The sequence below is a fragment of the Lolium perenne genome, chromosome 3 (assembly GCF_019359855.2).
Source record: "Lolium perenne isolate Kyuss_39 chromosome 3, Kyuss_2.0, whole genome shotgun sequence".
NCBI classification, from domain to species: Eukaryota; Viridiplantae; Streptophyta; class Magnoliopsida; order Poales; family Poaceae; genus Lolium; species Lolium perenne.
Genome location: NC_067246.2, coordinates 77,895,951 through 77,923,424, shown reverse-complemented (window position 1 = coordinate 77,923,424; position 27,474 = coordinate 77,895,951). Strand labels below are relative to the sequence as shown.

The following is a 27,474-nucleotide window of genomic DNA, read 5'->3' as shown; positions in this document are numbered from 1 at the left end:
CCATATAAGACGACGGGACTCAACGATGTCAGACCATTCGTATCCTCTATGTAGGTAAAAAGAAAAACAGCTAGGTCACTAGGTCACGACATTTTGGATGGCTAGATTCATTGAAAACTAGCCAAGCTTAATTAAGAATGACCAAAGGGTTAAATGGTTAGCTTGAGTTGATGGCTACCCCACAATCCGGGTTTGAATCCCCACGAACACAGATTTGTGGTTCATTTAGCTTCTTCTGTAAAAATATGCCTTTGTGCTAGTCCGCGTGGGTCTAATTTTTTTAAATTGTGTTATGTACATCAGTTAAGCTAACCAACAAGGCATGACCGAGAGAGAACATGCAAGTCTTAAAATTTCAGAAGGGTATACAAATGGTTTAGAGTTTGAAAAAAATCTCAAAGAACTCCCTGTCTTTGTTGGTGAGTAGTGCTCGTCTTCACACTGCAGTAGATGGAGGGAATCGCCGTACTGCCAAAGTGCCAAGGACCCATTCCGAAACTCACGCATGCGCCGCCACGTCGCGCGAGATTCCAGGTCAGCCGTCCTATCTCACCACTTGGCACGCCACCTCCCCATTCCGTCCGGGCCCACCTCCTTCCTCCTTCCTCTGCAAGCTTCAAAAGCAGTTTACTGCTCGCGCCCCCTGCTCCCCACAATCTCTCCTCTTCCAGCGTTTGAATTCCCCGATCAATCTCTCCACCAACCCGCCGCGCCGCCGAGCTCCTCCGCGAGGAGGCCCCAAACCCTAAACCCCGATGGGCTCCCGGGGCCCGACCCCCCCGGCGCAAACGCGGGCCACCCGGGAGGCCGCCGCCCTGCCGGAGGCGGTGGGCTGGGAGCTTGCGCGGATCGAGGGCACGCTGCGGCAGCTCGCCGACCCCAAGGCGCGCCAGCAGCTCGCGGACGTCGGCGAGGCGGCCGCGCTGCGGGTGCTGCGGATGGTCGGCGAGTCGCCCACGCCCGTCAACAACTTCTCCGCCTACATCATGTGGACGGCGCGCCGGGCGCCCGACGCCCCCAGCGCCGCCGCCTGGAGCTCGGGGCCCTCCCGCGGAGGTGCGCTACGGTTTTTTTTTTGCCCCCCTCCCTCCCTCGGACTTGCTGTTTCGGGCCGTTCTGGTGGGAAACGTCCCCCATTTGATTTTTTTCCCCATTTCGGGTTCGTCGGCGCTGTACTGGAATTTTACAGGATCTCGTTATTTCTCATACCGGCACTATACCGCATTACAATATACCTTCATTTCTAACCTTGAAGTCTTTCCTCCATCCAACAGATGACTCTGTACAGGGACCAATGCACGACGACGACATTCAGATGGACGATGAGGTCACGAACACTCAAATGGCCTTCAACCCCTCGAATCACGCCATGATCGAGGCAGTCGAAAGCTCTGCCCGCCAGCTGCCCTATGGTTTACATGGCCGTGAGAGTCCTGCTGGAGCAGCTGCTTGCTTCACGCCGAACCCTGTCGGAATGGAGGTTGAGGAGAACCCATTCGGTTGGATAAACTCTGCTCCCATGGCAGTTGATCCTCACCTCCCAGAACCGGCGCATGCCATGCCAAACCAAGGAGGGATGGAAGGGGTCCTACCTCTCAGGATGCAAGACCAGGTGCAACAACCGTTGCAGGCTCAAAGTCCTACCACACCGCTCGGCCACTTGGTGCCGGAGCCAGACCGTGCTGTAATGCAAGCTGGGAGCCCTGGTTTTGGCATGGTGTCTGGGTTGCGGGATCAGGCGGGGTTCGATAGCCCGGTCCGGCAGACGATTCCTACTTCTCGAAGGGTGGATTCAACCCCAACCCCTGTGCGCCAGATCACCAGACATCTGCATCAAATGGGTTGCTTGTCAGGAAATGCGATGCCAGTAGAACCTCTTGTTACTGCAAACACATCCAGGGCAACAGCGAGCCCTCGGATGTTAGCGCTGGGGGAGCTAGAGTTTGTTCGGGTTTTCCTGATATATGTCTACCTTGCAGGGTAAGGCTTCACTTGGTTTATGTTTTTATTTAATTAATAAATATGCTACCGCAAAAATTTAGTAATGTATTCTACACATGACATATTTGTATAACGCATGCACCTTTCTTTTGGATATGTGTTTGTGCTGTTACTAATTCATGTTGCATCCATTTATAGCAAGAAGGCAGAAGATGTGAGTGTACTACATGAGGACTATATTAGGTTCTTGAATTCACTGCCCATGGATCGTTTTGAGTCGGAAATCTGGAACAAATTTGGTCACGAGTTTATAGCAGAATCGGATAGAAGAAAGGTTTGGTTTCGTTCTCTTATTCACCATCTATTTATGTTTGCTGCTGCCTGCAACTATTATCTATACTACAAACACAGATGAAAGCACAAGCAACCAGTCACCAATGATTGTTGCATGCCCATGTATGGCACAAGCTTTTCTATTTTGTTGGATATCTGTTCTCTTTTCCACTTGACAAATTTCAGTTTGTTAAATGCTCGTGTTCAAGAAAAAGTTTATGAAATGTTGCTATTTAGTTATCATACTACTTAAAATACATTAATTTCTTGCCAATTAATTTTATAAGGTTAATGAGAATAAATGGTTATACTGGTGGAGAATGAGATAGGCCAATATGGATCTCCGAGAACATACTATAGGCTCATGTTGTAATAGTACCCCAAACATTCATGCCTATCGGAATGAGAAATTTGTAGTCCTATTCAGATAGGTCAAATATATTTTATTTCTTCATGTGCTTTCTATTCATAGATACTAGACTAGATGCTACCATGCACATTATGGTATTATTCTTGAACTGATGATTGTAGAACCTCGATTGGGACCCAAACAAGACAAGAGTGTACCATTGCAATATCGAGCAAAGAGGCAACTCTACAATCACAATTTTTAAGGTCTGAAAGTTAACTTTGTCCTCTTGAGCCTTTGATATTCATTGCCTACTCATGATACACATCAGTTTTTTTTTTCAAATCTACTGCTTGGAAAATTCGTTGGTGCTCATAGGTGCCTTGTTTGTAGAAAGTGTGTTATTAAATGATCCAATTATGAGAAAATTTAGAAATCAGTGTGCAATGTTATTCATACTTATAAACTTTAAATATTATCATGCACATGTCATATGCATGGATGTGGGCGCGCATGGGCACCAAAACCATGTTTTTTATGTGCACAGCTGCCGAGTGGTCACCTTGATAATCAGTTTTCTAGCTGAACATTTTAATTGCTCAATCACTCGGTGCATTGAAGAAATTAATTGAGGTCAAGTTTGCGTGTCATTTCTTCACTATTTTTTTTTTCTCGAACACACGTCTAAGCGTGTGTCATTATATATCAGAAGAAAACCGTCGAGAAGATGGAAGCATTACAAGGTTGTAGCAAAGCTACGAAGAAACTCACAGAAAGTAAAAGAAAGCTGTACAAGGCTAACTTTGTTAAGCCTGCGGGTGCTATTTCTTCACTAAAGTTGTAACACTGGAAAACATTATCTGACTATTCTTTATGGTAATGTCAAATTAGCAAGTGAGATATTTCACTTGAAAATTATTAAGAAAATGTGAGCCTTGTTTGTTGACTTGCTGTGAATAGATAATATGACACCATTAGTAGAATAGTTTTTCCTTCTTCAAGATTGTATATTATTTCATATTTTTATTGGTTCCAGGGGCCATATATAGAGAATGCAACGACTCGTCTACACAAAGTTGTTGGTGAAGACAATGTTCTTGCCGTGAAATTTTCAGATGTATCTGTGCATGCAAACGCTACTGATAACTTCGGAAACCTCTGTCAAGTTTACCATCACATTTTTGAAGATGGGATCATGTTGGGTTTGCGTTGCTATCGGTTTTTCAGTAAGTTTCTGTCTCTTAGAATGCAACATCCATCTGGCTCTATTTACAATGCTAGACTCAGTAATTGCTACTATTGCTCCACACTATTGTACAGTCACACTTAAGCCAATTGCAGCTTTCACGTATGGAGTATTCCAGTAACTGATATCATACCCATTGATGAACGAAAATGGGTCACTATATAATTTAGTACTACTGTTAAATATAGATACAAAGGCTAATTCTCAAACAAAAATCAGCGTAATAAATAATAACACTACAGACTGGTATTGAGATTTTTAGCTAGAACTAAGAATATTAAAACTCATCTGGAACACAGTTTTTCCACTTGCATCTTCTCTGGCTGCACCTTTATTTTCCATGGTAGATGGGTTGTGTACTTGTGTTAGTCTAGACTAGAAATCCTGTGTGCAAGTAGAAGCCAGCTAACCAACCTTGGCTCTATAACATCTCACTATCTCAGTCAGGCTACTCCTGACTTATCCCCCTCCTAGGAAGCATGTACTCTTCTTCTATGGCCTAATATCTCGAAAATAACTCCTGACTTATCCAGAGTTGTTAACATAGTCTACTAATCAGGACGTAGGCACCATGCGTGGGACACTATGGCATACATATTGTGGTACTAAGGACCAAGAGAATAAAGCATGGTAAATAGAAATCACATAATTCAGCATCCCTTTTTTGCATGACGTGGTGATCGTAGCATGAAACCAAAATGTATGCTTAATAGGCTTCTGTTTTTTTTCCGTAAATTTAAATTCATGGTGACCATGTAGTAGTCATAGTGAATTAAGTTTTGGAGTTTCGACTCCAGTCCATTGAGTCTGAGTCGTCCCTATATGGGCAATTTAAGCCAAAAAGACATTTGATTCGAACAGTAAGATGAAACCCTCTCTCCCGATTCTTTTGGTCTTTCGTCAACCCTTCCAAATTTCTAATATTTCACATCCCGCAAAGAATATTTTGCTGGTCAAAGCCCGCTCGTCGCTACCGGCCACATCCTCTGGTGCCCTATCCAGCACAGATCCATGGATCAGCTGATGCCACAACATTAGTGTGCCGTTCGTGCTACTATTTTTTTAATTAGAAGGTCACGAATTATGTATAGTAACTAGGCATTGTCGCATTGATTCAGTTGGATCATTTGTCTTGACTGGTCTTCCTTACTACGCGTTGATTAAGTTGGATCATTTTTCTTGACTGGTCTCCTTTATTATCAGTTTTCAAAGATAGCGGGAAGGCCGACAAAATAAAAGAGGAAAGAAAGGAGAAAAACAAGAGATGCACTTCATCTGTTAGGTGCTACTTTGTTTGCACCGAGTCTGGTTGGGGTAGGGGTGTGCCTCAGTTCCTCTCCGACAGAACAATTGGTGACGCCCGCAAGATATTTATGCACATTCACACTGTTCCCAGTGTGGCAAAATATTTAGCCAGGTTAGCAGTTTTATTTACACCCATTATCAACCAATAATGCATACCTTTAAGCATATATTCTAGGATATGTCATCCTGTTACTTAAATCTTATTCTCTTGCTTTCTGCATCGGAGCTTGGATCGCTAACAAAATAACCGAAAAGAGGTGTTACATTGTGAAAACTTGTAGTTTGATTAGTTTTGACGATATGTTCTGCAATTTCTTTTTGGCGGTTTGTTTTGCAAATGCTACCGTACATGGACTGTTACAACAACTTTTACGACAGAAATGAACATGAACACAGGATGCTGTTCCGCCTTTCATCCTTGTTTATGGCTCTAATCACTATCTCGTTTTGAGGTTTAAATTTATATAATTGTTTTTTTTTGGAATGACAGGTTTTCTTTGATATTGTCCAAAACTATTACACTACTAAACGCTGAAGACCTATCAACAGTTAAAGTTGTAACTATTGATGATGTACCTTGCGAGGTAATATCTCTTTCCATTGATGTTTTGGCTTTCCACTAGAATATGTTATTGTCATATATGTTCATTGATGTATTTCAGGACAAAAATGGAAGAATTGTTCTCAAGCATGGGGAGGTTTTGATCCACACTGACGGGACTGGGCTAATATCAGAAGATTTAGCTAAGAGATGTCCTACAGGTGTCTTTAAGGGGAACTTTTCAAGGACACATGAGGTACAGATAAGGAAAAATCATTTGTAGGATTTCATTTACTTTGCGACTCACCTAAGCATGGATTCTGGGTTGGACAGTGCTGGAATCTTTGCGCCTAATGAGCTTGGCACACTTATGCTGATCCATAGATATCCACCATATATTAGTTTTGTGTTTCGGCTTTAATGTTGAATCATTCAATCACACGCTCCATATCTAAGGACCGTCTTTAGTTGTTGGCATTGGAATATCAAGTGCTGTAGACACGTGGGTCTCCATTACGTCCTAATTTTTTGCTTGTTTTGTCCATACTGAACTTAAACTACATGGCATGCCAATGGTATTCACGATATACTTCAGTGATATTTCATCTCAGATCAGCAGAACATTGTCGGTAGCTTGATATACACAATGCAACCTCAACATTAGTTGTGATATGTCATTCTACATTATCAAATCCATTACAATATACTGTATTGTTTAATCGAGGAGCGTATTTAAGCTCAGATGGGAAATTTGTGGACTCATCTAACAAATGGGTATTAGTGGTAAACTTTACCCCATAAAAAAATCATACTTTAGGAATATATATAATAGTTTCCGAACTTGTTGATTGCTATTTTAGCCAATACCTGCCTTTTCAAGTTTTGCTTGCTTCATTATTTTTGATTTTAATTCAATTCTTTGTTACACTTTCCACAGGATACTGTGGGTTCAAAGGAGGATCAGTTTGGCATCGATGATCATGTAATTTTTGGACTAAACAATACGATGATCTTATTTGTTACTTGCCATGAGCTAGGTGCACTCACTGGGTGCAGAGGCTGGAAGCCCATGGGGGAGCTTAGTTGGGGCCATTGGCCAGAGTTCCCACCCCCACCCACAGCTCCTAGAATTTCCTTCTGATGCTAGTGCATAATTAGCATAATTTTGCACCATACATAGCACAATACTTCATATTGCCCTCCTCAATTATGTTTTTCACTCCTTTTGCCCCCTCTCAATTTATGGTCAAGCTCCGCCACTGCCAGAAGCAATAAACTCTCCCGTTCAAAACATCTCTTACTTACCTAACCAATTTATTGTTCTTCCCTTCGCTCTCTCTAGCCTCTTCTTATGCAGGTTCGTTTGTTCTATAATGGACTTGCTGTAAAGGGAACCCTTCTCGTTGTTAGAAAGGTATATAATTTATCAGTTATCACTTTGCATGGCTTGAATTTAATTGTTTTAAGATTGTTATTATTTAGCAAATAGCTGTTTCAGTGAAAAAAAAAATGTTTTTTTTAACCTTAAAAAAAGTTTGCATGGATGCATTACCTTCATTTCCTATCTTTCGCATTTACCATTTTTTGTTATACTTTTTGCACATTCATTTCTTCTGGCCCAAAACTTACATTATATCATGAGTTTATGACAACCTGAGACTCAATACTAGTAATATGAATGAGTAATCACATCAAAGATTTGTTCCCCTATTTTTCGATACATTATTTTCAACATGGATATGTTTGGAACAATATATGTGGGGCTCTTTTACAAGCACATCCCCTCAACATTTTGTAAGAAATATATTTCTTGTTGCAGCTTCCTAAGAGGACTATCCATATACGACCATCAATGATAAAAGTAAACTCAGATCCTAATTTGTTAGGCGGGCACTCCTTCAACTCACTGGAACTTGTTTCCACAGGGTAAGTAATGTGGACATACATTTACTGGATTAAGGTGACTGTATGAGTAGGGTGAATGGATAGTTTGAGCGACTAGAGGGGGCTGAATAGGTGCTAGTCCATTTTTATACTCCACAACTGAATTGGAGGCTCCCAACGTCACCAAGTGCTAGGACAATACCAAGCAAAGCCTCATGGCAACCTGACAACAAGGATCACCACTAAGGGGATCTAGGGCTACAAGTTCCACTAAAAATAGTTGGAGGAATTCAAAATTTCTTGGGTAGACAGGTAGATCGGGCCCTCCTCCTTCGGTTACCAAAGTTTGGGGATGATTGGTTGGCCAGGGAGGGAGATCCACGGAGTTTAAGCTCAGCAACTATGGTGGTACGCTGATTTCTCCGTAGATTCCAGGGTCGTATCGTAGACTAAACTTTGATGACAATCCTCTAGTTTTGGTGGGTAATCAACCGTCTTGTGCTTCAGTAAAATTCCCTACACAGTTAGCACACGGTATAATTCGTTCACGTGTTGTCAACAAACACACAAAACACAAGGAGTACAGACTTGCTCTTTCATAGGGGTTATATCTAACACAAACCATTTGGATGCAATCGCTCAAACCACTTTTGCTTCAGTAAGAACTGGGAAAGTTCCCATAAAACTGTGGAAGGGGTTTTCTTTGTCTAGCACATGGTCTATCTTCATTTTTTAATTTTATGAAAATGAAGCTTTTTGAATTAGTTTGGTGGCTGAAAGACAGAAAGTTAATTCCTGTATAGTGGTAGTGTTATGGTTTTGATACATGTTGAGATTTTTCTTGAGCGTTTCCTACACTATCAGTTCTTGCCTTTTGTTGACACTTCAACATATTTTTCAGCAACCGTCCCAAAAGGGCAGTGACATCGAGGTTCTTAATCACACTACTTCACTATGGAGGGGTTCCAGCGGATTATTTTATTGACCTTCTAGGGAAGGCACTAAAAGATGTTGAGACAGCTCGCCATAAAACTAGAGATTCCCTTGAAGGTTGGTTTGATACTTATGCACCATTCTCATTTCGGAAGCAAAAGATCATGATCACAGTGTATTATCATTTTTGTATGGCAAGAATGGGCACACCTCCAAGATAAATAAATTGATCTGACAGCGGTATTATAGACATAGGGGATATGCTGCATTTCTTTGATATTTTATCCCTCCGTACCGATTTATTAGGGTATTATGCATTTCGAGAAAAAAACTTTGACCATTAATTTGGTTAACAAAATATGAGATATATGCCACAAAAATTATATTATTGGATTCATATTTAAAAGAAGTTTCCAATGATATAATTTTTGTTATATATCTTATATTTTGTTGATCAAATTAGTGGTCAAAGTTTTTTCTCGAAGTGCGTAATACCCTGATAATTTGGTATTGGAGGGAGTATGATTTTGTCGCTTTCAACTATACGAACATCTGTATGCATTTGCCTAGTGCCTTTGCATTCTATTAATGAGAACCCTCTTACAGTTGCATTTAACTATGCTGGCATGGATGATTCAATGTCTGCACGGATGATCCTTTCTGGAATTCGACCAGAGGATGATGCATATTTACAACACCAGCTCACTCTAATGACTAAAGTGGAAAGAAAAGGAATCAAACAAGGCAAGATCCCTATCGATCAGTGTTATAATCTGATGGGCACAACAGACCCTACAGGGACACTAAAGCCCCATGAAGTCTGTGTGATACTGTAAGTGGCAGCAATATCAAGTTACCCACCATATCCTTTCTACTTTTGATCTTTCCTTTATGTCTCCCTTATGCTTTTCATTTTCTTGGCTGTAATAATCTTACAACGTAGCATGAACAGGTTATTGGTTCTGTATCTGTTTCGCTGTGTTACGACTTTTTGTAGAACAGAACGAAAAACCTTAACATTCTTCTGTTTCTGTTCTTCGGTTCCAAACATTGATGACACAATTTTAAAAATTATATTTGCAACTCACTCTTGCCCCTGTCTTACGACTTTGGGAGCCTAGACATAAGAGGGAGTGTTGAAGTAAGAGCATGTTAGTATGTTGCTCGCATTTCTTCATCATCTAGATTAGGATTTGGTATACATGCAACTATATATTTTCATATGGGCAAGAGGTTTCTGTTTTTGTATCATGGATATGTTGAAAGAACACACTTCGTACATAAAAAAAAAAATTGAGTCCTTCAATAGTTTGACTAGCATTCTGCCCTAATAGAAGAATGTCTGCTAATGAAGCAAAATCTTCAGGCTATAATATTTTTGTTTAGACTGGTCAGAACATGATTTTAACAAATGCCTCATGATTGAGAGGTGCATGGTAATGTCTTCACGATAACAGTAACATTAGTATATAGTAGACCAATGACATAATCGGGGGCATAAAATATGTGGAGCTTCTAGACTTCTGTATTCGTATTTGATAATACTACCAATCTTTGGAAATAATTTTGAATATGGAAGTATCCTGTTTATTTTGTTACTAATCGTCTCATCAAACAGTGACAATGGCCCCATTTCTGGGGAGGTTCTTGTCTATAAACATCCAGGGTTGCACTTTGGTGACATACATGTTTTGACGGCAATATTTAGTAAGGATATACAGGATGTCGTGGGAGACTCCAAATATGCTATACTTTTCCCTATCTCTGGACCACGATCTTTGGCCGATGAGATGGCGAATAGCGATTTCGATGGTGACGTATACTGGGTCTCGAGAAACCCACAGGTCAGTCATTCTTCCTGACATGTTGCAGTAAACTATTCATTTTAGGTAGTCATGACAACAACAACAACAACAACAACCAAGCCTTTCAGTCCCAAACAAGTTGGGGTAGGCTAGAGTTGAAACCCATATGATCTCGAAGCCAAGTCATGATTCCGGAACGTGGATAGCTAACTTCCACGCACCCCTGTCCATGGCTAAATCTTTGTCGATATTCCAAACCTTCAGGTCTCTCTTAACGGACTCCTCCCATGTCAAGTTTGGTCTACCACGACCCCTCTTGACATTCTCAGCACGCTTTATCCGTCCGCTATGCACTGGCGCTTCCGGAGGCCTCCGTTGGATATGTCCAAACCATCTGAGACGATGTTGGACCAACTTCTCTTCAATCAGTGCTACCCCAACTCTCTCCCGTATATCGTCGTTCTGTACCCGATCCTTTCTTGTGTGGCCACATATCCATCTCAACATGCGCATCTCTGCTACACTTAACTGTTGGATATGTCGTCTCTTCGTTGGCCAACACTCCGCGTCATACAACATCGCAGGTCGGATAGCTGTCCTATAAACCTGCCTTTTAGCTTTTGTGGCACTCTCTTGTCACAGAGTACGCCAGAAGCTTGGCGCCACTTCATCCAACCAGCCTTGATTCGGTGGCCCACATCTTCATCGATATCGCCATCCTTATGCAACATGGATCCCAAATATCGAAAAGTGTCTCTCTCCAGTACCACCTGCCCATCAAGGCTAACTTCTCCCTCCTCGTGCCTAGTAGAACCGAAACTGCACCTCATGTATTCAGTTTTAGTTCTACTAAGCCTAAAACCTTTCGATTCTAGAGTTCGCCTCCACAACTCTAACTTTCTATTAACCCCCGTTCGGCTATCATTGACTAGCACCACATCATTCGCAAAGAGCATACACCATGGGATATCTCCTTGTATATCCCTTGTGACCTCATCCATCACCAAATCAAAAAGATAAGAGCTCAAAGCTGACCCTTGGTGTATCCCTATTCTAATTGGAAAGTCACCCGTGTCGCCATCACTTGTTCGAACACTTGTCACAACATTATCATACATATCCTTGATGAGGGTAGTGTACTTTATTGGGACTGTGTTTCTCCAAGGCCCACCACATGACATTCCGAGGTATCTTATCATAGGCCTTCTCCAAATCAATGAAGGTCCTTCTTTTGCTCCCTGTATCTCTCTATCAGCTGTCGTACCAAGAAGATGGCTTCCATGGTAGACCTCCCAGGCATGAAACCAAATTGGTTTTTGGTCACGCTTGTCAACCTTCTTAACCGGTGCTCAATGACTCTCTCCCATAGCTTCATAGTATGGCTCATCAGCTTGATTCCACGGTAATTAGTACAACTTTGGACACCCCCTTGTTCTTGAAGATTGGTACTAAAATACTCCGCCTCCATTCTTCGGACATCTTGTTTGACCGAAAAATGAGGTTGAAAAGCTTAGCTAGCCATACTATCGCTACGTCTCCAAGGCCTCTCCACGCCTCAATGGGGATACCATCACGACCCATCGCCTTGCCTCCTTTCATCCTCCTTAGCGCCTCCTTAACCTCCTGGATACGTCGCACAAAACACATGCTGGTATCATCAAAGGAGTCGTCTAGCTCAATGGTAGAGCTCTCAACCTCTCCATTGTAAAGGTTGTCAAAGTACTCCCGCCATCTACGCTTGATCGTCTCATCCTTCACAAGGAGCTGATCCTCTCCATCCTTGATGCATTTGAATTCGTTGACATCCCTCGTCTTCCTCTCCCTAAACTTGGCCATCTTATAGATGTCCCTTTCGCCTTCCTTCGTGTTTAAACGTTGGTAGAGGTCCTCATACGCCCGACCCCTTGCTTCACTCACCGCCCGCTTTGCAGCCTTCTTCGCCACCTTGTACTTCTCCATGTTAGCTGCACTCCTGTCCAGATATAGGCATCTGAAACAGTCCTTCTTCTCCCTAATAACCTTCTGGACCTCATCGTTCCACCACCAGGTATCCTTAGCTTCCCTTAGTCACCCCAAACTCCTCTACAGCGACCTTCCACAAGCAGGACGCCATACTCGTCCACATCATGTTTGCATCGCCTCCTTCCTCCCAAGGGCCCTCCTTAATAACCCTCTCCCTGAAAGCCTGGGATGCCTCACCCTTGAGCTTCCACCACTTTGTTCTAGCGACTTTGGCGCGCTTACCCCGCTGGACACAGATCCTAAAGAGAAAGTTAGCAACCACCAGCTTATGTTGAGGGACAACACTCTCTCCAGGTATCACCTTACAATCAATGCAGGCGCGTCTGTCTTCTCTTCTAGAGAGGACAAAATCAATCTGGCTAGAGTGTAGACCACTACTGAACGTCACTAGATGGGATTCTCTCTTCCTAAAGAGGATGTTAGCTACGACCATATCATAGGCTAGAGCGAAGCTCAGGACGTCTTCTCCTTCTTGGTTCCTGATGCCATAGCCAAAGCCCCCATGCACCCTTTCAAAACCTATGTTAGATGTACCCACATGGCCATTGAGATCTCCTCCTATGAAGAGCTTCTCACCAATAGGTACCCTCCTAACCAAGTCCTCTAGGCCTTCCCAGAACTCCCTCTTGGTGCTCTCATTGTGGCCTACTTGTGGGGCATACGCGCTAATAACATTGAGGACTAAGTCCCCAACAACCAGCTTGACAAGGATCATCCGGTCCCCTTGCCTCTTGACGTCCACAACTCCATCCCTGAGGCTCTTATTGACCAAGATGCCTACTCCATTTTTGTTTGAAGTTGTCCCCGTGTACCACAACTTGAAACCGGTATCCACCACCTCCTTCGCTTTCCGTCCCTTCCATTTGGTCTCTTGAACACATAGGACATCAACACGCCTCCTCACCGCCCTATCAACTAACTCCCGTAACTTACCCGTCAGGGACCCTACGTTCCAGCTACCTAAGCGTATCCTCCTAGGATCGGCTAACTTCCTTACCATCCGCACTCGTCGAGTCAAATGCGGAGACCCTTGCTCATTTTTCACTACACCGGGGCGTCGGTGCAGCGCGCCACTAAGGATGCGGCGACCCGACCCTTGCTCACTTATCACCGTATCCAGATCAAGATACGGCGCGCCACCAAGGGGGTGACGGCCCGGCCCTTGCCCATTTGACACCACACCCGGGTTTCGATGTGGCGCGTCGCTAAGAGGGTTACGCCCCAACGAGGTTCCTTTGGGTTTCATCTCCATAAGAGTGGCTGGGTTTTTTACGTTGGCTCACCCCGCCTATCACAACCCTCCTCCTTTACCCGGGCTTGGGACCGGCTATGTTTAGGTAGTCATGACAACAAACAGAATTCACTGGTGCAATATGCTTGCTCATATATATATATATATATACATACATATATATATTTATTTCTTCAATTCCTAGAGCATGGAATTTGGCATGCTCTCTTTTTGGTGATAGCTGTATTCCATTCCTACTTACTACGTGCATTGCTTCTTTCCACTTCATCTTGCTACCCAGTTGCATTGTATTTTATACATGGTTTCTGCAAATTGTATAAAATGTGTATTTTTTTATCTTACTTAAAAATAAAACAATGATATCTAATGTTTCCATCTAGTGGATAGAATATAATATTACACGGTTAATATTGTTTTCCAGAAGTTACATCATTCATGATATAGCCTATATGTACCATTCATTTTTCCTGTAATCTTTCCTGGTAATTTTTACAGAAAAGTACGTTTGGTCCATATGGTGTTGTTTATTTACCTCAATAAGTGATATTAATTAGGCTTTGTGTTCTTAGGGGTACTTTATTTGTTACAAAATGTAAAAGAGCTATTACATTGTTTATTCATATTTTCTATAGTGTATCTTTGAAGCATTTAAATATAAAACATTCTTCACATTTTTTTTTCATATTTTCTTTAGTGTATCTTTGAAGCATTCACTTTGTTGAAGCTTAAGTAAGTTGCCAACATTTGCCTCCCACCTTGAGCTTTTTGGTGAACTGGTTGGTGCATGGTACTCAATATGGTAGCAGAGCCAAAAAAAAAAAAGTCTTGGGAGTTCAAGACTCGTCTGGAATACTTTTTCTTAAACATACAGCCCACTGGTTGTCCATTTGTACTGCTTTAGGCATCAGGTAGTCCAACATGAGAAGTGGATTGAAGTATAAGTGCCCGATTTTCTTTGGTGATCCATGATACTCGATACATTTAGCACCAAAATGTTTTGCTATGATGACATACTCTGTGCAGAATTGTCACTATCACTGAATAACCTTTCCAGTTACTGAAGTACTTCAAACAATCTGAACCATGGTACCCAAGAAACCCACCGAGGAAGACTGAACAAGAGAAGCCTCAGAAATATAATGCATCTGAGCTAGAAAGCGTGCTATTCCGTGAATTTGTTAGAACTAGGTTTACACCCAGGTACTATTTACTCGTGATCCTTTTTATTGCGTGCACTTATGACCATGTTATTGCTGTTGTTTGCATCTAAGGCTTCAGAGTGTCTTCACATTAAAAGTTCCTATTCATCTAATGTGTTAGGGCGTAATAAGTTTAAGGTTCAATTACCTAAATTGTATTGTTCGAGGATTCCCAAAAATGTATGTTTGATGTCCTGTTTTCAAAGTTTGGATGAGTTCAATAGGCAGATAAACCAATGGGATCCAACTCATGTGGCTGTGAATCTGTGATCATACCAAATTGACATCTCTACATTCTCAGTTAACTCACCTGTAACTTATCAGATTCAACCATGGAGCAAGTGCTTAAGAAGAGATTAAGAAGAGAAGAAAGGACAATGTTGACATGTGCTACCCTCTCAAAATCTTCTCTTCTCTACTTGTACATTTTACATCTCAATTTTGGCTGTTTGATGTGAGCTATATTAACAAAGTAACACGGTGTGATTTGTTCTTCATTGCACAATGATCTCATTTTTTCATTCTCCATTGTTATCCTAACTTCGAAGTGTCAGTAACTCAGTATGCCTTCTATTGATTTCCAACTAATATCACAGATATTTGGACATTAGATCTGATCAGCATGTCGTAGCTGTCTAAATTGCCATGGCCATTTTGTAGACCCTGTAGTATATACGAGCTCCACCAGTTATGTGGTCTAACGTTGTTTGAGATTTTTTTTTCCTTCAGCTATGTGCTGGGTGCAGCTGCAGATTGTTGGTTGGTATATATGGATCGGCTATTGACATCCGAAGTTGAAGAAAACAAAACAGAGTGGGAGTTGATAAAGGCTAAGATGCTTAAATTAGTTGACATTTACTATGATGCTCTGGATGCCCAGAAAACTGGGAACAAGGTTGTTTCAAATCCTGGGTTTATATACATGCTAGCTCAGACATTGTCTATTTCGCTGTTCACATGCTGGTATAGGATTAAAGACTCTGAAAGGCTATGCGCCACGTAGTTAGTAATCTGAATTACTGATGGTGAGGTAGTAAGGATGAAGGTTGATTGTGTATCCAGTTCAATTATACCTCTAGTTGATTTAGTCCTGGGATACAAAGACATTGCTCAGAGCCCTCTAGAAAAGAATAGTCCCGTAATTGGGAACAAGGAAAAAATAATCACCCTCCCTCCAAAGTTATTCCCATTCCTCGACTTTAATTTCTGTACCTACCCCTGATATCCTTGTTTGCAACCACAGCATGAACTTGTCGGTGACCCTTTTTTTTGGTGGCACTTTGCCACTTGTGAAAAAATGCATCTGAACGTCTTTCTAGAAATATAGATGAATGGTGATTCTGTGATTATGCACGAGTAAATATCCATCGTGAAGAGGTTTCCAGGTGAAGTGAGCGGAACTCACTTGTTTTATCGGCTCTTGACTAAGGAGCGTTAATGTACAATCCCACCACCCGGGTTCAAATCCCTATGGACTCGAATATGTGGTCTGTTTACAGTGTCCACACTTCTCTGACAGTTTTCCTTCAAAGAAAAAAGAAGAGGTTTCCAGTTGGGTGGCAACGGGAGCACCAGTTGGGCCAGTCGGTCTAGAATAGGGAATACCTAGTCAAAGAAAGAACAGAAAGGCAAGACTTAGATACAAGGATACACTTTATTATTCTATTGCTTCCTGACTCAAGAATACGAACCTCCTATTATCTACTCATAGTCTGTTGAAGTCTTACTTGCTGCCGATGTTGTTGTGTTGTCATGTGCTGTTGGATGGATGTAATGTGCACATGATGGAATGACACAAGACTCGCGATGGTGGGCTAGGATTGTTCCATCTGCTAGTGTCTATTTTCGTTGACTCCAGTTTTTTCTGGTGGGGATAGTCAATCCATGTGCTTTACTATCCTTTTTTTTATCTGCTATGATTTTGCAATGCACGCTAGTTCAGATTTTTTTTAGTATTGCTAAATGCTTTCAGCATACTATCCTTTTTAACTACATTAATAGCAAATTAAGTCCCACACCATACAAATTAGTTGACCAAGAATTTATTTACTTGTATGTTAGCTAGTATTGGTAACTGGATATGGCATGATCCTGCTACGATGTAGGTTATTCCTAAAGAAAAGCTACAATGCAGGCTACATAAAGAATCTGCATGCAATGGGTTCTTTATACATTATCATCAGTAGAACTTTACCTGCCCTGCTTAATAATTTAGTTTCAATTGCAAGAAAAAGTGTATTCTACTTTGGCTGACTGTTTTATCTTTCTTTCACCCATCTTCCAAATAGATCACTATCCCTGGTTATCTGAGGGTCAAAATATATCCGCACTTTATGGAACGGAAAGGATACACGGTTCCTCCTTACCACTCGACTTCAGTGCTGGGCAAAATCTATGATGAAGCAGAGTTGCAGCAGTCCGAAACTGTTCATCCAATCAGTAAGTTGCTATTCCAGTTGACTCGTGATTTCCTTTTATAGAACCTCTTACCTAGCTAGCATACTTTTTTTTCCTTGGAACTGATCTTTACTGGTCATGTTTCATTGTGATGCACGTCTGACGTGTTTCAATGATATTTATTGTTACCTAATCAGGTTTTGGTCATTGTCAGTTTCATTATACAGCTGCCTTCTCTTTTGCTACTATGTACAAAAGTTGCACCAGATTTGCAAGTGACTGAAAGTATCTTGCAAGCAATATGGTAGTTTCAAGCAGAATTGAACCCTCACCATCATGCCAACATGAGTTCCCGAAATCCTAGTGTTGAAATATATTGCCAGCCCTTCTCCATCAGTTCAGACTTTTGGGTGAACTGGCTGGTGCATCAATTAATTATGGTACCAGACCGGGCCAACGCACTATTATATCTAAAATAGTTGCGGCCTTTTATCAATCCCATGTCTACAACCTTGACATGAGGGGGAGTGTTAAGATTTAGTTTGATGCACTATGGTAGACTATCGAGGATAAGTAGCGATCAACCAGGTTTTTTTTATCAACTTATGTATATGTTTAATTGTGGGAGGTTGGAGGGTGAAAGTGTGCATTCTGCGCTTGGATGGGCCATGGCAGCATTTCACTCGAGTCCAGGCCTGTGGTGCAAAGAGGATAGGGAGAAGGTCTCCTTTCTGATTAGTTCTTGGTTAGAAACTGCATGCTTTGCTACATAACTCGTCCGAATCTGAAGGAAAATGAAGTTTGAATTACACAGCTATAGTATTTGGATTATCTCTATCCGATTAATCTGCACCAGTGGACCATATTCGTTGGGTTTCAAGGCTGTTTATGCATTTTTACTTTGGCCATATTCGTTGGGTTTTGATTAATCTGTACCAGTGGGCCATATTAGGCCATATTAGTTGAGCTACGTTAGCATAAAAAAGCAGACATGCGATTTGGTGACAAATCTCTGACTATTATTGCCTCCTCGACAGTAATAACCAAATTATGATTATGTTTTTCATCTCCTATTTGTTTTCTCAGAGATATCTCCCTTAACATGCTTCACCGAGGAAGAAGTAACCGAAGAGCGCAAGATCTGGGGACCCCGTTACCAGGAATATTTGAAGCTGAGCTCACCACTATGTGATGTGAACCGTAAGCCCCCTATCTCTAAAGAAGAGAAAAACATGAGGTTCCAGGAACTCTTCAAACATTACAAGCAGGTAATTCGCGTACCCTCACCTTCCATATACCCACTGCTATATCGAAAAACATTCTAGAGACTGGGCTCTTAAAAACTCCGTTGGAGCCGTTGTTCGCAGATGCTGTACGAGGCCGTGGAGCTGGAGGAGAGCCAGAGGAACCGATTTGTGGTGTTCAAGGAGGCTTGCGCTATCTACCAGATCGTGTACGAGAAAGCGCTGCAAAAGGACGACGTTGGCAAATGTGGCTTTGCGTGGAAGGTCGCTGGCCACGCGTTGTGCCAGTTCTACGTGATCAAGCGCGGCGGGGACACCGCGCTCATCAACATGCAGGTCCTCCGCGAGGCCTTCAAGCGTGGCGCGTAGTTGCATACATGGGCAAAGGCAAAACTTTGCCCAAGCTTGCACGCTTTGGCGCATGGGCCGTGGCTACCTGACCTTAGCGAGTTAGCGACTCCGTCGGTTTGTATATACCTGTGGTAGCAGCAGTGTCAGGCGATGGACGAGTTGGGAATGTGGGAAACAGTAGGCGCTGGGATGTCTGACTTGCAGTATGTTCGATCGCTGATGTCTTTGTATTTACCTATATGTTTGATTTAATCATTGGTTCCTCAGGCAAGGAAAACATGGTCCTAACACTATTAGCAGGCTTTGGAGTGGTCCTGCTAGAGCTCGTCACTGGCTTTTGTATTACTGACCGACGAAGATGCGAAGGGGGTCCGCTATGGAGAGGAGCAATAAGATGCGTAAATTTGTGTTCACTTCTCATCTTCTTTTCTAATTTTTTTTCCTGTTCGTCAAAAGGTACATATGATTTGTGCTATCCAATGTAATAGTCCTTTCCATCATAGGTTTGGCCCTTGTAATCTCCTGACAATCTTCAGCCACCATCCACGGCGATTTACACACAAATAACCGAAAAGTGAAAGAAAATCACAAACTGACCCTCCGGCCAAACTATTTCACCCATCTAATCCTTTTGTGTGGCGCCTCTCCCATGGGCGTCACACAGGCCAGTGTGGCGCCCGTCCTGTCGGCACCACTCTCCCAGCCGACGTGGCGCCCTCGATGCTGAGCTGGTGCGCCGATCCGACGTGGCAGCATGTGTGGCGCCCCTCCCATCGGCGTCACACTGTGAAACTGTGGCGCCGCTCGGAAGGGTGCCACACATCCACTTAAGTGTGGCGCCCGAGCCGCCCCCAGCCCGACCCTCTTCTTCTTCTCTCTTCTCTGTTTCTTCAAGACTCCAAGGCGGCCGGCGGTTTCTCCTCCTCCCCCCTCTCCCCCCCACCAAATCCACCACCAAATCATCAGATCTGTCCGGCCAATCTGTTCCCCATCCATTTCTCAAGGTAATCCCCTTCGAATCCTTCACATTCATCCACTAATTTTATAGATCTTGCTAGATTTGTACATGAACCCTAGACATGAAAACTAGATTCGAAATTGCTATGTATGTGTTGAAATGGCTATGTATGTGTTGAATGTGTACGTGTAGGAACACTAGATATGTATGTATCCTAGATTTGTGGAGGAACCCTAGACATCAAATTTCATGAATATGTATGTGTAGGAAACATAGATATGTATGTATCCATATTTGTGTTACATATGACCATTATTTGTGATGGAATAACTCATATTTGTGATTGAATAACTCATATTTGTTAGGAATGGCTCATAATGCGGTGTTTTATCCCTAGATAAGTATGTATATGTATGTATCTGATGTATGTGTGATGGCTTATTTGGATATATTCTCATGTATGTGTTGCGCATATTTGTTAGAAATGGCTCATAATATGGTGTATTTGTGTAAACATGTAGGATGGTGTGGCTCCTAGATCAAGAGTATGACAGGGATCACCGGGCTTTTCATATGACGGAGAGGACAACAGATCTTCACCCTTTGAAGATTCGTTACCATGGCACAGTGGATATACCGTATGACGAGAGGTACACGGAGTTCATCGAGCCTACCGGTCTTCTCCCGTTCATATCGCTTGTAAGCCGTGGGGGGCCGAACATGAACGCCGCGGCACTCACCGCCCTTGTCGACCGGTGGAGGCCGGGACACACACCTTCCACTTGAGGGCCGGCGAGATGACCCCTACTCTTCAGGATGTTTCCATGATCCTTGGACTTCCTATTCAGGGCGAGCCACTGTGTATGAACACAGCTTCTGATGGGTGGCGCCAGCAGATGGAGGCGCTTATTGGCATGGCTCCTCCGGCACCAGCAGAACCAAAGGCGAGGGCTCCCGCCGGCGCAGCTTTCTCTTGGATTAGGCTTAACTTTAGACAATGCCCTGAAGGGGCCAACAGGGACAGTATCAGGACGTACACCCGCGTGTACTTATGGTACATGATTTCGAGGACTCTCTTTCCTGACAGTGGGGGGAAGCTGGCCCATTGGTGTTGGCTGAAGGCGCTTACGGTGTTGGAGCACCGGTGGAGTTGGGGAACAGCGGCACTTGCCTACCTCTACCGGCAGGTGATGATTTGTTCTATGTACTATTTTTCTATAGTAGTGTGCTAGACAAAGTACTAACCAAATGTCTTATGTACGCAGTTGGACGAAGCTTGTCGCAGGACTGGGAGCGGCGGTATTGGTGGATGCTTGCTCCTACTTTCCGTATGGAGCTGGGACCGCCTATCAGTTGGGCGGCCTAGGACACTCACCGAGAGGCCATGGCCTCATCACCATGACAACCTTGATCGGGAGCCCAGTTGGGCATACCTTTGGGACAATGTCTCCGAGATGACGAGCGATCCAAAGATCATGTACATGCACTACACTGAGGAGTTGGACACTCTTACCGCTGAGCAGGTAACCGATAATTCTTTCATAAATTCTATTGGCATGTTGCAAATTCTGAAATATTTGTATGGTGCAGGTGGATTGGGAGCCATATTGGTACCTACTACCGTATTGGCGCGGGGATGCCTGACCTCAACCAGAAGTGCACGGAGCAAGCGCGGTTCTGGCGTATGCGCTGCCCACTCATATGCATATGGCTTGTTGAATACCACCAGCCGCACAGAGTGATGAGACAATTTGGGCTGTATCAGGAGTGCCCACCTCAGTGGCAAGAAACGGACCAGGCGCTTCATAGGTAAACTTCTGGAATCATGCGATGGAAGATTCTTGATAGAAGAGGTGGAATCTAACTTCTTGATTCTTGCAGGCTTGATAGGCAGCGGCAGAGGAAGATCACAAATTGGCATGTCCTTCATAGCGGCCACGTCACAGCGTTCCAACACTGTTTGGAAGCGATACGGAATGCTGGCCCTGTGGAGATTGTGCCTCACGACTTGGCCGCTTTCAACAACTATCTCCAGTGGTTTCATCAAAGCACGCGTATCGAGTTAGTGAACCACATGTATGATGACGACATCTTGGACGACCCCATCGAGTTCGATGAGGTTGCGCAAAGCCAGCACGACATTTATGCTCGCAAAGGGAGATCGACTTCTATTGTTTCCGAGATGAACTTCGTGGTAATGTATTCTCTCATTAGCTACTACATCATCTACATTGGCATGTGCTCGCTTAAATTGTGTATAATATGTTTGTCACAGCGGTCCGAGATCACAAAAACAGCTGAGGAGTGCGAGGTTGCTTGGGACCAGAGCCAGAGAGATGAACAGCCTGTCGGACCGTGATGTCTACGGGTGCTTCTATTCTTGTAGACAGTGTTGGGCCTCCAAGAGCAGAGGTTTGTAGAACAGCAGCAAGTTTCTCTTAAGTGGATCACCCAAGGTTTATCGAACTCAGGGAGGAAGGTCAAAGATATCCATCTCATGCAACCCTGCAACCACAAAGCAAGAAGTCTCTTGTGTCCCCAACACACCTAATACACTTGTCAGATGTATAGGTGCACTAGTTCGGCGAAGAGATAGTGAAATACATGTGGTATAAATATATATGAGAAGTAGTAACGGCACCAGAAAATAGCTTGATGCTACAACTGGCGTGTGGTTGATGGTGGTAATATTGCAGGCAGTACAGATGCAGTAAAACAGTAAACAAGCAGCGATGATTGCAGTATTTGGGAACAAGGCCTAGGGATTATACTTTCACTAGTGGACACTCTCAACATTGATCACATAACAGAATAAATAGATAAATGCTATACTCTACACTCTCTTGTTGGATGATGAACACCACTAATTGTGTAGGATTACACGAACCCTCAATGCCGGAGTTAACAAGCTCCACAATATTCGATATTCATGTTTAAATAACCTTAGAGTGCATGATAGATCATTGCAATTACACCAAGTACTAACATAGCATGCACACTGTCACCATCACACTATGAAGGAGGCATAGATCACAACAATACTATCATAGCAATAATTAACTTCATAATCTACAAGAGATTACAATCATAACCTACGCCAAGTACTACACGATGCACACACTGTCACCTTTACACCGTGCAGGAGGAATAGAGTACTTTAATAACATCACTAGAGTAGCACATAGATGAATAGTGATACAAAACACATTGCAATCATAAAGGGATATAAATAAGCACTTCACTATGCTATCCATAACAGTGAATAAGTATTCTGTGAAATATAGCCTAAGAGACCCACACGGTGCACACACTATCACCTTTACACACGTGGGACAAGGAGTCTCCGGAGATCACATAAGTAAAACCCACTTGACTAGCATAATGACATCTAGATTACAAGCATCATCATATGAATCTCAATTATGTAAGGCAGCTCATGAGATTATTGTATTGAAGTACATAGGGAGAGAGATGAACCACATAGCTACCGGTACAGCCCTTAGCCTCGATGGAGAACTACTCCCTCCTCATGGGAGACAGCAGCGTTGATGAAGATGGCGGTGGAGATGGCAGCGGTGTCGATGGAGAAGCCTTCCGGGGGCACTTCCCCGTCCCGGCGGCGTGCCGGAACAGAGACTTCTGTCCCCCAGATCTTGGCTTCGCGATGGCGGCGGCTCTGGAAGGTTTCTCGTACCGTGGCTTTTCCGTCTCGAAGATTTAGGTCAGGGACCTTTAAATAGGCGAAGAGGCGGAGTCGGAGGGGCGACGAGGCGGTGACACACTAGGGGGGCGCGGCCAAGGCCTGGGCCGTGCCACCCTGTCGTCTGGGGCCCACAGGGCCCTCCTCTGGCGGCTCTCGGGTGTTCTGGAAGCTTCGTGTGATTCTAAGATGCTGGGCGTTGATTTCGTCCAATTCCGAGAATATTTCCTTACTAGGATTTCTGAAACCAAAAACAACAGAAAACATGAACTGGCACTTCGGCATCTCGTCAATAGGTTAGTTCCGGAAAACGCATAAAATCATCATAAAGTGTGAACAAAACATGTAGGTATTGTCATAAAACAAGCATGGAACATAAGAAATTATCGATACGTTGGAGACGTATCGACATCCCCAAGCTTAGTTCCTACTCGTCCTCGAGTAGGTAAACGATAACAAAGATAATTTCTGAAGTGACATGCTACCAACATGATCTTAATCATACTATTGTAAAGCATATGAGATGAATGCAGCGATTCAAAGCAATGGTAAAGACAATGGTTAAACAACTGAATCATATAGCAAAGACTTTTCATGAATAGTACTTTCAAGACAAGCATCAATAAGTCTTGCATAAGAGTTAACTCATAAAGTAATAAATTCATAGTAGAGGTATTGAAGCAACACAAAGGAAGATTAAGTTTCAGCGGTTGCTTTCAACTTGTAACATGTATATCTCATGGATATTGTCAACATAAAGTAGTATAATAAGTGCAATATGCAAGTATGTAGGAATCAATGCACAGTTCACACAAGTGTTTGCTTCTTGAGATAGAGAGAAATAGGTGAACTGACTCAACATAAAAGTAGAAGAATGGCCCTTCGCAGAGGGAAGCATCGATTGCTATATTTGTGCTAGAGCTTTGGTTTTGAAAACAAGAAACAATTTTGTCAACGGTAGTAATAAAGCATATGTATCATGTAAATTATATCCTACAAGTTGCAAGCCTCATGCATAGTATACCAATAGTGCCCGCACCTTGTCCTAATTAGCTCGGATTACCTGGATTATCACCGCAATACATATGTTTTAACCAAGTGTCACAAAGGGGTACCTCTATGCCGCCTGTACAAAGGTCTAAGGAGAAAGCTCGCATTGGATTTCTCGATTTTGATTATTCTCAACTTAGACATCCATACCGGGACAACATAGACAACAGATAATGGACTCCTCTTTAATGCTTAAGCATTCAACAATAATTAATTTTCTCTTATGAGATTGAGGATATTTGTCCAAAACTGAAACTTTCACCATGGATCATGGCTTTAGTTAGCGGCCCAATGTTCTTCTCTAACAATATGCATGCTCAAATCATTCAACTCATGGTAAATCGCCCTTACTTCAGACAAGACGAACATGCATAGCAACTCACATGATATTCAACAAAGAGTAGTTGATGGTGTCCCCAGGAACATGGTTATCGCTCAACAAGCAACTTATAAGAAATAAAATGCATAAGTACATATTCAATACCACAATAGTTTTTAGGCTATTTGTCCCATGAGCTATATATTGCAAAGATAAAGGATAGAAATTTTAAAGGTAGCACTCAAGCAATTTACTTTGGAATGGCGGAGAAATACCATGTAGTAGGTAGGTATGGTGGACACAAATGGCATAGTTATTGGCTCAAGAATTTGGATGCATGAGAAGTATTCCCTCTCGATACAAGGCTTAGGCTAGCAAGGTTATTTGAAACAAACACAAGTATGAACCGGTACAGCAAAACTCACATAAAAGACATATTGCAAGCATTATAAGACTCTACACCGTCTTCCTTGTTGCTCAAACACCTTACCAGAAAATATCTAGACTCTAGAGAGACCAATCATGCAAACCAAATTTTAACAAGCTCTATGTAGTTCTTCACTAATACGTGCAAAGTATATGATGCAAGAGCTTAATCATGAGCACAACAATTGCCAAGTATCAAGTTATTCAAGACATCATACTGATACGTCTCCGACGTATCGATAATTTCTTGTGTTCCATGCCACATTATTGATGATATCTACATGTTTTATGCACACTTTATGTCATATTCGTGCATTTTCTGGAACTAACCTATTAACAAGATGCCGAAGAGCCGATTCTTTGTTTTTACGCTGTTTTTGGTTTCAGAAATCCTAGTAACGAAATATTCTCGGAATTGGACGAAATCAACGCCCAGGGTCCTATTTTGCCACGAAGCTTCCAGAAGACCGAAGAGGAGACGAAGTGGGGCCACGAGGTGGACAGACTATAGGGCGGCGCGGCCCAGGTCTTGGCCGCGCCGACCTATAGTGTGGGCCCCTCGTGTGGCCCCCTGACCTGCCCTTCCGCCTACTTAAAGCCTCCGTCGCGAAACCCCCAGTACCGAGAGCCACGATACGGAAAACCTTCCAGAGACGCCACCGCCGCCAATCCCATCTCGGGGGATTCAGGAGATCGCCTCCGGCACCCTGCCGGAGAGGGGAATCATCTCCCGGAGGACTCTACGCCGCCATGGTCGCCTCCGGAGTGATGTGTGAGTAGTCTACCCCTGGACTATGGGTCCATAGCAGTAGCTAGATGGTTGTCTTCTCCCCATTGTGCTTAATTGTCGGGTCTTGTGAGCTGCCGAACATGATCAAGATCATCTATCTGTAATTCTATATGTTGCGTTTGTTGGGATCCGATGAATAGAGAATACTTGTTATGTTGATTATCAATTTATATCTATGTGTTGTTTATGATCTTGCATGCTCTCCGTTACTAGTAGATGCTCTGGCCAAGTAGATGCTTGTAACTCCAAGAGGGAGTATTTATGCTCGATAGTGGGTTCATGTCTCCGTGAATCTGGGGAAGTGACAGAAATCTCTAAGATTATGGATGTGCTGTTGCCACTAGGGATAAAACATTGGTGCTATGTTCGAGGATGTAGTTACTGATTACATTACGTGCAATACTTAATGCAATTGTCTGTTGTTAGCAACTTAATACCGGCGGGGCTCCGGATGATAACCTGAAGGTGGACTTTTTAGGCATAGATGCATGCTGGATAGCGGTCTATGTACTTTGTCGTAATGCCCAATTAAATCTCACTATACTCATCATAATATGTATGTGCATGGTCATGCCCTCTTTATTTGTCAATTGCCCAACTGTAATTTGTTCACCCAACATGTTGTTTATCTTATGGGAGAGACACCTCTAGTGAACTGTGGACCCCGGTCCAATTCTCTATACTGAAATACAATCTCTTTGCAATCTTGTTTTACTTTTTTCTGCAAACAATCATCTTCCACACAATACGGTTAATCCTTTGTTACAGCAAGCCGGTGAGATTGACAACCTCGCTGTTTCGTTGGGGCAAAGTACTTTGGTTGTGTTGTGCAGGTTCCACGTTGGCGCCGGAATCTCTGGTGTTGCGCCGCACTACATCCCGCCGCCATCAACCTTCAACGTGCTTCTTGACTCCTACTGGTTCGATTAAACCTTGGTTTCTTACTGAGGGAAACTTGCCGCTGTGCGCATCACACCTTCCTCTTGGGGTTCCCAACGGACGTGTCAACTACACGCATCAAGCAAATTTCTGGCGCCGTTGCCAGGGAGATCAAGACACGCTGCAAGGGGAGTCTCCACTTCCCAATCTCTTTACTTTGTTTTTGTCTTGCTTTATTTTATTTACTACTTTGTTTGCTGCACTAAATCAAAATACAAAAAAATTAGTTGCTAGTTTTACTTTATTTGCTATCTTTTTTGCTATATCAAAAACACACAAAAAATTAGTTACTTGCATTTACTTTACTTGATTCATCATGTTTCCTTTTAATTTTACCACGAAAGACATACCGGTAGGACGTGGGTCTATAATTGGGAGAAATAATATAGAAGAATTTTTCAATCATGTCGTATGCCGTTGAAGATTTTGAAGATAGACACTTGGTAGAACTTGCTCCTACTTATGAAATTGCCGCTGCTGCTTTAGTTCG

At 42.9% G+C, this 27,474-nt stretch overlaps 1 protein-coding gene across 2 annotated transcripts; it reads left to right on the top strand.

Annotated features, from left to right (window-relative positions):
• Positions 1 to 597: 597 nt before the first annotated feature.
• On the top strand, positions 598 to 19,215 carry LOC127341837 (probable RNA-dependent RNA polymerase 3). Of its 2 annotated transcripts, XM_051367771.2 has the most exons (19): positions 600 to 1,056; positions 1,275 to 1,980; positions 2,140 to 2,275; positions 2,806 to 2,889; positions 3,660 to 3,849; positions 5,073 to 5,286; positions 5,665 to 5,758; positions 5,837 to 5,971; positions 6,653 to 6,697; positions 7,058 to 7,129; positions 7,535 to 7,641; positions 8,501 to 8,649; positions 9,139 to 9,364; positions 10,151 to 10,376; positions 14,666 to 14,811; positions 15,540 to 15,705; positions 17,099 to 17,249; positions 18,294 to 18,475; positions 18,575 to 19,215. In XM_051367771.2, exons 1-19 carry the CDS (start codon positions 756 to 758, stop codon positions 18,818 to 18,820), a joined length of 3,576 nt encoding a protein of 1,191 aa, XP_051223731.1. In that variant the 5' UTR covers positions 600 to 755; the 3' UTR covers positions 18,821 to 19,215. The 2 variants fall into 2 exon arrangements, with proteins under 2 accessions (XP_051223732.1, XP_051223731.1); XM_051367772.2 differs by lacking the exons at positions 10,151 to 10,376; positions 14,666 to 14,811 and having other exon boundaries at positions 598 to 1,056.
• Positions 19,216 to 27,474: the final 8,259 nt, after the last annotated feature.

Bases quoted from the DNA above. Each gene is read 5' to 3' on its own strand.
- LOC127341837 (XM_051367771.2), top strand. From the start codon at position 756: ATGGGCTCCCGGGGCCCGACCCCCCCGGCGCAAACGCGGGCCACCCGG. The intron at 2,276-2,805 runs GTTTGGTTTCGT...TGATGATTGTAG, and splicing joins CAGAATCGGATAGAAGAAAG to AACCTCGATTGGGACCCAAA. The intron at 18,476-18,574 runs GTAATTCGCGTA...CGTTGTTCGCAG, and splicing joins TCTTCAAACATTACAAGCAG to ATGCTGTACGAGGCCGTGGA.